Source organism: Rhinatrema bivittatum, chromosome 6 (assembly GCF_901001135.1).
Source record: "Rhinatrema bivittatum chromosome 6, aRhiBiv1.1, whole genome shotgun sequence".
In the NCBI taxonomy this organism is placed as follows: domain Eukaryota; kingdom Metazoa; phylum Chordata; class Amphibia; order Gymnophiona; family Rhinatrematidae; genus Rhinatrema; species Rhinatrema bivittatum.
Window position 1 is genome coordinate 308,380,694 of NC_042620.1, and position 12,351 is coordinate 308,393,044.

Below are 12,351 nucleotides of genomic sequence, written 5' to 3' on the forward strand. Positions count from 1 at the left end.
CCCGACATTGAAAAAATTGAGGGGCTGAAGTTATGGAATATGTGCACAGGGACATATAGGAATTTGTTAGAATGTCTGCGCGGTTGCTGGACAGGAAGGTCGTTGTGACTGTGGTGTCCAGAAGTGTTCTATAAGGGATTTATGGCAGTGACAGCAATCCCAGGTAGTAGATTTATAGTGAGTCATGAAGAAGTTAGAGCTCCTTGCTTGGATTGACTGTGGTTATGCAGCTGTCCATGCAAGGAAAAGCGTGAATGATGTTGTACTCCGTAGAGAAACAGCAATCACCGATAGAGATTTAATGAAATACCCCAGTTGCCGAAGCTGGTACAACCGGCAGAGCTTGGGATTGTAATATTGTTGACTCACCATGAAGCACATAGAAAGATTAGAGGCAATCTACTTATTGTAATATGGAAGCATGGTGATGAGAGACATCATTTTACCGGTCTCTTCCGAAGAAAGTTGATATTTCTGAGGTCTAGCATGGGCGGAGACTAACTACTTTCTGTTGAAAGAAGAATAGTGAGATTAAAACTCCCCCACCTACCCATTTCCCTCTGCGCTTTGAAGCATCTGGGGGACTGTACCCTGAACCTTGGTACAAAGTGGGGTGGCCGCTCTGATATCCGGCAAGTTGAGAGACCAGGAGGTGTCCAACTGGCGAGGCTGACGTAATCAGGATATCATGTAATCTCCCACGGGAATGTGAGCGGTAAAAGTCGTACCCGCATTTTTGTGTGCTATACAAGAAAATGTCGAGACCTGTCGCCAGGTATCAAGGTGGACTTGAAATTGCTGAATCTCATGTTTAGCAAATCAGCGAATGTATCTGGAATTTCGGTCCTTAATTAGGAACCAGAAACCAGAGTATTAATCAGTACAGAGTCCCGTTACTAATAACGGGAGGATGTCCTGATGTAATCCCAAATGATTGGTTAAGAACATAATAACATGCCATACTGGGTCAGACCATGGGTCCATCAAGCCCAGCATCCTGTTTCCAACAGTGGCCAATCCAGGCCATAAGAACCTGGCAAGTACCCAAAAACTAAGTTTATTCCATGTTACCATTGCTAGTAATAGCAGTGGCTATTTTCTAAGTCAACTCAATTAATAGCAGGTAATGGACTTCTCCTCCAAGAACTTATCCAATCCTTTTTCAAACACAGCTATACTACTGCACTAATCACATCCTCTGGCAAGAAATTCCAGAGTTTAATTGTGCGTTGAGTGAAAAAGAACTTTCTCCGATTAATTTTAAATGTGCCACACACTAACTTCATGGAGTGCCCCCTAGTCTTTCTATTATCTGAAAGAGTAAATAACCGATTCACATCTACCCGTTCTAGACCTCTCATGATTTTAAACACCTCTATCATATCCCCCCTCATCCATTTCTTCTCCATGCCGAAAAGTCCTAACCTCTTTAGTCTTTCCTCATAGGGGAGCTGTTCCATTCCCCTTATCATTTTGGTAGCTCTTCTCAGTACCGTCTCCATCTCAATTATATCTTTTTTGAGATTCGGCGACTAGAATTGTACACAGTATTCAAGGTGCGGTCTTACCATGGAGCGATACAGAGGCATTATGACATTTTCCGTTTTATTCACCATTCCCTTTCTAATAATTCCCAACATACTATATGCTTTTTTGACTGCCGCAGCACACTGAACCGACGATTTCAATGTGTTATCCACCATATTGCCTAGATCTCTTTCTTGGGTTGTAGCACCTATTATGGAACCTAACATTGTGTAATTATAGAATGGGTTATTTTTCCCTATATGCATCACCATGCACTTATCCACATTAAATTTTATCTGCCATTTGGATGCCCAATTTTCCAATCTCAGAAGGTCTTCCTGCAATTTATCACAATCTGCTTGTGATTTAACTACTCTGAACAATGTTGTATCATCTGCAAATTTGATAATCTCACTTGTCGTATTTCTTTCCAGATCATTTATAAATATATTGAAAAGTAAGGGTCCCAATACAGATCCCTGAGGCACTCCACTGCCCACTCCCTTCCACTGAGAAAATTGTCCATTTAATCCTACTCTCTGTTTCCTGTCTTTTAGCCAGTTTGTAATCCACGAAAGCACATCGCCACCTATCCCATGACTTTTTACTTTTCCTAGAAGCCTCTCATGAGGAACTTTGTCAAACGCCTTCTGAAAATCCAAGTACACTACATCTACCAGTTCACCTTTATCCACATGTTTATTAACTCCTTCAAAAAAGTGAAGCAGATTTGTGAGGCAAGACTTGACTTTGGTAAAGCCATGCTGACTTTGTTCCATTAAACCATGTCTTTCTATATGTTCTGTGATTTTGATGTTTAGAACACTTTCCACTATTTTTCCTGGCACTGAAGTCAGGCTAACCGGTCTGTAGTTTCCCAGGTCGCCCCTGGAGCCCTTTCTAAATATTGGGGTTACATTTGCTATCCTCCAGTCTTCAGGTACAATGGATGATTTTAATGATAGGTTACAAATTTTTCTAATAGGTCTGAAATTTCATTTTTTAGTTCCTTCAGAACTCTGGGGTGTATACCATCCGGTCCAGGTGATTTACTACTCTTCAATTTGTCAATCAGGTCTACCACATCTTCTAGGTTCACCGTGATTTGGTTCAGTCCATCTGAATCATTACCCATGAAAACCTTCTCCAGTACTGGTAACTCCCCAACATTCTCTTCAGTAAACACCGAGGCAAAGAAATCATTTAATCTTTACACAAAGGCCTTATCTTCTCTAAGTGCCCCTTTAACTCCTCGATCATCTAATGGTCCAACTGACTCCCTCACAGTTTTCTGCTTCGGATATATTTTAAAAAGTTTTTACTGTGAGTTTTTGCCTCTACGGCAAATTTCTTTTCAAATTCTCTCAACCTGTCTTATCAATGTCTTACATTTAACTTGCCAATGTTTATGCTTTATCTTATTTTCTTCTGTTGGATCTTTCTTCCAATTTTTGAATGAAGATCTTTTGACTAAAATAGCTTCTTTCTCCTCCCCTTTTAACCATGCTGGTAATCGTTTTGCCTTCTTTCCACCTTTCTTAATGTGGGAATACATCTGGACTGTGATTCTAGGATGGTATTTTTTAACAATGACCACACCTCTTGCACACTTTTACTTTTGTAGCTGCTCCTTTCAGTTTTTTCCTAACAATTTTTCTCAATTTATCAAAGTTTCCCTTTTGAAGGTTTAGCATGAGAGCCATGAATTTGCTTTCTGTCCCCCTTCCAGTCATTAATTCAAATTTGATCATATTATGATCACTATTGCCAAGATGCCCCACCACCGTTACCTCTCTCACCAAATCCTGTGCTCCACTGAGAATTAGATCTAAAATTGCTCCCTCTTTTATCGGTTCCTGAACCAATTGCTCCATAAAGCTATAATTTATTCCATCCAGGAACTTTATCTCTCTAGCGTGTCCTGATGATACATTTACCCAGTCAATATTGGGGTAATTGAAGTCTCCCATTATTACCGCACTACCAATTTGGTTAGCTTCCCTAATTTCTCTTAGCATTTCACTGTCAGTCTCACCATCTTGACCAGGTAGACGGTAGTATACTCCTATCACTATAGTCTTCCCCGACACACATGGGATTTCTACCCATAAAGATTCAATTGTGCATTTAGTCTCATGCAGGATGTTTATCCTATTGGACTCTATGCCATTCTGGACATAAAGCGCCACACCGCCTCCCGGGTGCTCCTCTTTTTTTTTTTTTTATATACCGACATTCGATCTGAGATATCACATCGGTTTACATTCAGGTACTGTAGGTATTTCAGTATCCCCAGGGGGCTTACAATCTACATTTTGTTTTGTACCTCTCTGTCATTGCGATATCATTTGTACCCCGGTATAGCACTGTCCCATTGGTTGTCCTCCTTTCACCATGTCTCTGAGATGCCAATTAAGTCTATGTCATCATTCACTGCTGTACATTCTAATTCTCCCATCTTACTTCTTAGACTTCTGGCATTAGCATACAAACATTTCAAAGTTTGTTTTTTGTTTGTATTTTTAGTCTGCTTTTTAATTGAGAGGGATAAGTTAGAATTTTTTAGCTCAGGTGAGTTTTTATTTTTTATTTTTTTATTTATTTTTTAATGCAGTTTAAACAAACTTAGACAGCAATATCAGCTTGTCATAGATTGGGTATATGTAGAACATATCCAGGTAATACCATTGTTGTACAATGCAGTAATATAACACCATTGAAGTAGAAACTTTCAGGTAACATGATCTCATTGTACAGCTTGATATACAAAATAAAGAGTAAAGAATAACTCCCGTTATAAAGTAATTGGGGATCCAAGAGAATAACTAATTGAGCAACAACATGAAACAAAAACCAGAAGGAAATCAGTAGGTTACATAGCGCTCTTCTATATCCCTAGACAAGGTTTTAGTGATCAGGTAATTTAGTATCAAGGAATCTTCGTAATTCAAGTGGCTCTAAAAACATAAACCTATCATTCTGATACTTAACTACACATTTACTGGGGTAGTATATCATAATTTGTGCCCCAAGGGTTTTTGCCTCTTGTGACAATTGAAGAAATTTCTTTCTGCGTAATTGTGTAGATTTTGTTATATCAGGGTATGTCCATAAGTTTTGTCCCAGGAATAGCTTGTTTCTATTTCTAAGAGACAATTTTAAAATCTTGTCTCTTTCTGCGGAATGTGCAAACTTCACACACAGATTCCCTCGGTGTTCAACTTGTTCAGACATACTTTGTTCTAAGAAGGCTGTAATATTATTCAACTCCTGTTGTTGCTGTGAGTCACTTTTATCTCGGGCTTCATTCTCTGACTTCCCTTGCATAACAAAGAAAATCTTAACAATAGTTGGTATCTCCTCTGATGTTAGCGTCAAAACCTCTGTTAGATATTTCTTATATAACTCGTAAGAGGATATTAACTTCACATTTGGGAAGTTGAGTATTCTTAAATTATTGTATCTGGCTTGATTTTCTAAGGTCTCAATTTTTCGTGCATTTGCCGTTTCTCCACGTATCAACCCCACTTGAACCTTTTCCACCTGTGTTACTCGATTTTCCAAACTTTGCAGTTTTTCTTTATGATCAGTCACAACAGGGTCTATTTGAGAAATACGGTTCTGTGTTTCTAGAATTGTAGTATTCAAGCTCTCAACAGAAAGTTTTAATTCCAATAGGACTGCCCAAATATTTTCCAATGTTATAGGCCTATGTGATTCGCTTGAAATAATATTTGAACTCACTGTTTCCTTCGAGCGACGCTCTTGCCTCTCACTCGAGGCCGGCGCCCGGTCCTTAATCTCCTCCGGTATCGAGGTCTGGGGAGTTCCTTCTCCCCCAACTTTCATACCCGCTTCTACTACCCTTGGATTTCCCTCGATGGGGTCTGACAATTCCGGCATCTGTGGTCGGGCTCTCAGATCCAAATCCGGGGTTGGAGCGAGTGAAGGAGGTAAGGGCTTCAAGGGAGCCCCGGGGCTCAATGAGATGTTTAGGCCCTGTAGCGTCAGTGCTTGCTCTGCATCGACGCCGACATCGGGCACTTCTCCCGGGGTACTTGCGCTAGTCAGTGAAAAGAAACTCCCGATTAAGGGTTGTGAGGATTCAGAGGCCAGGGTCGTCGGGGTCTCTACCCTGACCCTGCCTTTCCTCTTTGTATGCGGCATTTTTAGAGGAAATTCTTTGAAAGTGTCGGGAGCTTACTCTCACACAACCTGCTGCACCGACGCCATCTTGGATCTCAGGTGAGTTTTTAGTTACAGGCACTTGGACTACTTTTCTTATTATTGGAACCTCATTGTCGGGATGCCCTAATTCTAATGCATCATTAGTATCCTTTGAAGATACCTCCCTCCAAATCATGCACTGATGAGCGACTGTCGGCTTTCCCCTTTGTTCTAGTTTAAAAGCTGCTCTATCTCCTTTTTAAAGGTTAGTGCCAGCAGTCTGGTTCCACCCTGGTTAAGGTTGAGACCATTCCTTCGGTAGAGACTCCCCCTTCCCCAAAAGGTTCCCCAGTTCCTGACAAAACTGAATCCCTCTTCCTTGCACCATCGTCTCATCCACGCATTGAGACTCCAGAGCTCTGCCTGCCTCTGGTGACCTGCGCGTGGAACAGGGAGCATTTCAGAGAATGCTACCCTGGAGGTTCTGGATTTAAGCTTTCTACCTAAGAGCCTAAATTTGGCTTCCAAAACCTCCCTCCCACATTTTCCTATGTTGTTGGTGCCCACATGTACCACGACAGCTGTCTAAAATCCTATCTAGGTGACGCGTGAGGTCCGCCACCTTCGCACCAGGTAGGCATGTTACCAGGCAATCCTCACGCCCACCAGCGACCCAGCTATCTACATTCCTAATAATCGAATCACCAACTATGACGGACGACCTAACACTTCCCTCCTGGGCAGTAGGCCTTGGGGAGATATCCTAGGTGCGAAAGGACAATGCATCACCTGGAGAGCAGGTCCTTGCTACAGGATCCTTTCCTGCTCCACCAGGTTGTTGTTCTCCAATCATGAGACCTTCTTCCTCCAAGGCAGCACCAGGGCTGCCAGTCTGAAGTCAGAGAGGTTCTCCTGGTATTGTGTCCAACATAGCTGGCAATAGCGATTAGAGGTGTGAATCGTGTGATCGATCGTCTTAACAATCGATTTTGGCTGGGGGGGGAGGGAATCGGATCGTCGCGATTTTGCTTTTTTAAATATCGTGTAAATCATAAATCGGGTGAGGGCGGGAAAACCAGCACACTAAAACAACCCTAAAACCTACCCCGACCCTTTAAAATAAATCCCCCACCCTCCCGAACCCCCCCAAAATGTCTTAAATTACCTGGGGTCCAGTGGGGGGGGGGGTCCTGGTGTGATCTTCCACTCTCGGGCCACGGGTGCGTTGATAGAAATGGCTCCGGCACTACCTTTGCCCTGTCATATGACAGGCAAAGGTAGCGCCGGCGCCATTTTGGTTCCTGTCCCCCGACGTCACGAGCGTAGGAGATCGCTGGACCCCCAGGGACTTTTGGCCAGCTTGGGGGGCCTCCTGACCCCCACAAGACTTGCCAAAAGTCCAGCGGGGGTCCGGGAACGACCTCCTGCACTCGAATACTCGGGCCGTATTGCAAAATGGCGCCAGCCGTATGGCCATTTTGCAATACGGCAACACGATTCGAGTCGATATTACCCAGGTTGAGAGTCCATCAAACTAGGTTGCGAGAACACTGTACAAATCTCATCTTTGTGTGAGTTTCCTCACTCCAATGATCATCAAATGTTCACAAGAGTATACTGTTCTGTTCGTATGTCTCACTCTGCATGTCAAAGTAACCCCTAACCTCTACATTACTACTTAAACCTCACCTTGAGTTACTAGGTGGGCTTCCTATAGAGGTATAAATACCTTTCTACTAGATGGGCCTTATAGCTAGTCAGAGCCTGTCTCTCTCTTTCTCTCTCTAGTGGTTATAGGTAGGAATTATCACAATTGTGGTATTATTGCAAAAAGTTATCATACTCTGCAGTAATACCTGTGTTAAGATAGCCTATTTATTGCATCAACAGCACAATATCACAAGCAATAGTTTGATGAACCTAGCCCTAAGGGACATATGGCTAAGCAGCAGCTGCTGCATATATTCAGTGATTGCTACTTAAGTCCAGCTAAATGGTGCAGAATGCACTTTGAGTATTGGGCTCCTTATTTTTAACTATATCCTTTGTGCTCAGAGGGATACAAGTGGCTTAAAAAGTGTCATATGCAGAGTCAGTGGCAGTAGAGAGCCTTTTCCAAAGACTTTTCCTGAATCACAGCCCAATGCTCTAATTATTAGACCACTTTTCCTCCCAAGAGGGCATTATCAACAGCAGTAGTAGGACTTATCAGTGGAGTTCGCACAGGGGGAAGGAGTGCAGTGCGAACTCCACTGATCCCTCCATTTTCCCTTGCTCTATTTATTATCCGCAAGCTCCAAGTTGTAATTACTAACCTTGTTTATTCTTATTGCCCCCCCCCTTTTATATCTTGAGATCTCCCCTTCCTCCCGTATAATCCATTCCCCCTCCATTTCCCCTTGCTCTATTTATTATCCACAAGCACCAAGTTGTAATTTTTAACTTTGTTTATTCTTATTGTCCCCCTGTTATATCTTGAGATTACCCCTTCCTCTCGTATAATTCATGTTCATAATGTATTTTATCTACCTGTTACATGTAAACCGATGTGATGTTCTTCGAACGTCGGTATAAAATAAGCTTCAAATAAATAAATAAATATTTGTGACGTTATCATCCATTATACAATACTGTATATATATATACTCACTGAATCGCCGGCCTTCCTTAGATCTCCCCAATAACAGTTTTGCAACTTCAAAAAAGGTTTTGATTTCCTTTTCATAAAGTCTGCTAAGACTCTGTGCATATACCTTGAAGAAATATAGGAGAAAAAAAATACTCATGCTTTGCAACTGCCCAAAATCCCTCATTCCCAGAACTGTCTTTCATTGCCACATTATATAGCAGCTTTTTTCTGTAATACTCATGATAAACATGTTTGCAGCCAGATTGATGGTCATGATATCATCACATTTGATATGTCATGAATATTGCTTCATGTAAAGTATTACGATATCCCATAACTGAGGGCATTTTACATGAAAAATCACCACATTCTATAGGTGGATGGTGGTTTGTTATTGGAAAAAGACTCCAGAATCTCTGCCCTAAACCAAAGCTTGATGATTTTCACTCACGCATGCCACAGGCTGAGGCTACCAGTTCATCCTGTAATCATTTTATTACAGAAACAAAAATGTGAGGCTATATAGGGTCATTTTTACTTCCCACTGCATTACTGAAGTCCCTGCTTGATCTCTGGCTTTACCCTTGCTTCCCTGCGACTAATTATTATGTGTACTTGTCCTTTGCCCCATTTTCACCTCTTCTGCCTCTACTCGGTGGCTGTTCCATTCATCCATTACACTTTCAGTGAAGGCATATTTCCCGCTTCTACCCCTCCAACAAAATGTCAACCATGTGATTAATTAAAAGGGGGTAAAAAAATCTTTTACTATTTTTTATTTATTTATTTATACAGCTTTTATATACCATTGTGGAGAGAACTAAGTCTCTATCTCTACGGTTTACATAATAAAAAACCATGCTTAATAAAATATGACAGTTTAGAATAGAAAGCTACGATCAATAAAATAAAATTAAATAAAAGTAACTAAAAAACCATGTGCCTCCACAGAGACGTACTGCATTGCGATCAGATGATGTGTAGTGTTTTTCAGACACTTCCAATAGGAGGTGCCTGAAGATTTGTGAACTTGAATATTTATTTATGGCAACTTTTTAATCACCTTGTTTACAGACATAGTAATAACTCTATACAGAACCCTTATACTGTATGAAATAATATAAAATGTACAGCTTAAACAGGCACTTAAAACCTGGTCACAATATCTACTAGATAAGGGAGCCCTGACCGAAGTGCTGCAAATGCGCAGTAGAGAGCAGCTCTACCGTGCATGTGCGGGCGAGCACGTCGGCTAGAGTTTGCCTATTTACAAAAATGGCGCTGGGAGGACCCATAGCGGCGGCGGCGGCGAGATCCCGTAGCGGTGGCGAGGACCAGGACCCGGACCCGTAGCGGCGAGGACCAGGACCCGTAGAGGCCGGCGGCGGCGAGGACCAGGACCCGTAGCGGTGGTGAGGACCAGGACCCGTAGCGGCGGTGGCGGCGCGCGCCATCCGAAGTGGTTGTGAATGAGCTGGGAGAGGAGGGGAGTGATTGAGGGGAGCGAGGAGAGACTGAGGTGAGAAGGAGTGGGAGGGAGAATAGAGGTGGGAGGGAGAAGTGGAAGGGAGAGGTGAGAGGGAGAATGGGGGAGGGGGAGGTGGAAGGGAGAATGAGGTGGAAGGGGAAAGGGAGAATGAGGGGGAGGTGGAAGGGAGAGGAGGAGGAGGAGGGGAAAGGAGAATGAGGTGGGAGAATGAGGTGGGGGGAGGTGGAAGGGAGAATGAGGGGAAGGGAGAATGAGAGGGAGGGGAAGGTAGAAGGGAGAATGAGGGGAAGGGAGAATGAGGGGGAGGTGGAAGGGAGAATGAGAGGGAGGAGAAGGTGGAAGGGGAGAATGAGGGGGAGGGTAGAGGTGGAAGGGAGAGGAGGGGGAGGGAGAATGAGAATGAAGTGGAAGGGAGAATGAGGGGGGAGGTGGGAGGGAGAATGAGGGGGAAGGAAATGGACCGAAATTTTTTTTTTTAATGTAGCATGTTGTTACGGGCTTAATGGCTAGTATGCTAATAAAACACTTAAAATTAGCATCCTCAATTTTCTGATCAGTTGTTTCTCATAGCACTATCTATTCATGGGTAATCTATACCCTTCATCCCAATTTTAATCTAACCTGCTCAAATCTCCTGAATTATCAAATAATTTTCAAATTAACCACTTCCCACTGATTACTGAATTCACTCAGTTCACACTCTTCTAAGGTAATCCAGATCTCACCTGGAGTTACAAGACAGTAATTGGTGCTTGTAGCAGTCATGAGGGGCTCTAAGCAGGAATCATGATAAGATTTCTAGTGAGGGTAAACATATCTCAGATTTCTTGCTTGTCGGGAGCTATCCAGATCTGTTTTACATAAGAACATAAAATAAGAACACAAGAAATTGCCATACTGGGTCAAACCAAGGGTCCATCAAGCCCAGCATCCTATTTCCAACAGAGGCCAAACCAGGCTACAAGAACCTGGCAAGTACCCAAATACTAAAATTTCGCTGGACCTCCGTTGCCGCTGCTACCACCGCCGCCGCTGTGCCTGGAGGGAGGTAGGGCCTGCGCGATCGGCGCCCAGACCCGTCGGGGTAAGGCCTCTTTTCTCCCCTGCCCCCGGCGAGCCCACCCACCGATCGCGCCTCCAGCCGGCCGCGCCGTCCCTCAACTCAAAACAGGGACCCTCCCACCAACCAGGGAAGCTCCAATCAGGAGCGGAGAGGGAGATTTAAATTTTAAAACCTGCAGGCGCCGAGTTCAATTTTGCTGGACCTCCGTTGCCGCTGCTACCACCGCCGCCGCTGTGCCTGGAGGGAGGTAGGGCCTGCGCGATCGGCGCCCAGACCCGTCGGGGTAAGGCCTCTTTTCTCCCCTGCCCTCGGCGAGCCCAGCCACCGATCGCGCTTCCAGCCGGCCGCGCCGTCCCTCAACTCAAAACAGGGACCCTCCCACCAACCAGGGAAGCTCCAATCAGGAGCGGAGAGGGAGATTTTAATTTTAAAACCTGCAGGCGCCGTGCGCCTGCGTCGCGCGCCGAAGGAGCGCAACAAAGGGGCTGGCCCCTTTGTGCGCCCCTTCGTGCAGCCACTGAGGCCAAGAAGAAGTGAGAGAAAATAGTAATAATTAAAAGTAAGTTCATCACCCGCTCCCGACCGTCTCTCACCCTTCCATCCGCTGAGATTTGTGCCACCTCTAAGCGGATTAAACCCGCTCTCCCTCTGTTTTGGGTCTCTCACTGTGGTAACCCACAATTCCTTACTACAGCTTAGAGCTCTAAGTCAAATCTTAGTGCTTTTAGCCTCCTTCAACCTCCAGTGTCCACCACTCGGACAGCATTCAACCTCCACCCGGACTGCACTCAACCTCCAGTGTCCACCACTCGGACAGCATTCAATCTCCACACGGACAGCATTCAACCTCCACCCGGACTGCATTCAACCTCCACCCGGACTGCATTCAACCTCCACACGGTCCGCATTCAACCTCCAGTGTCCACCACTCGAACAGCATTCAACCTCCACACGGACTGCTTTCAACCTCCACACGGACAGCATTCAACCTCCACTCAGACTGCATTCAACCTCCACTCAGTCAGCATTCAACCTCCAGTGTCCACCACTCAGACAGCATTCAACCTCCACCCGGACTGCACTCAACCTCCAGTGTCCACCACTCGGACAGCATTCAATCTCCACACGGACAGCATTCAACCTCCACCTGGACTGCATTCAACCTCCACCCGGACTGCATTCAACCTCCACACGGTCCGCATTCAACCTCCACACGGTCCGCATTCAACCTCCACTCGGACTGCTTTCAACCTCCACTCAGTCAGCATTCAACCTCCAGTGTCCACCATTCAGACAGCATTCAACCTCCACCCGGACTGCACTCAACCTCCAGTGTCCACCACTCGGACAGCATTCAATCTCCACACGGACAGCATTCAACCTCCACCCGGACTGCATTCAACCTCCACACGGTCCGCATTCAACCTCCACTCGGACTGCTTTCAACCTCCACTCGGACTGCTTTCAACCTCCACT

The 12,351-nt window shown here is 44.6% G+C and overlaps 1 protein-coding gene across 1 annotated transcript in view; it reads right to left on the bottom strand.

Moving 5' to 3' along the window:
- The window catches only part of LOC115094721 (exocyst complex component 1-like), a 340,680-nt gene that overhangs the window by 170,333 nt on the left and 157,996 nt on the right, over positions 1 to 12,351 (bottom strand). Inside the window, exon 10 of the mRNA XM_029607978.1 lies at positions 8,345 to 8,447. Coding sequence (XP_029463838.1) covers positions 8,345 to 8,447 — 103 coding nt within the window. The remainder of the gene's footprint in view (positions 1 to 8,344; positions 8,448 to 12,351) is intronic.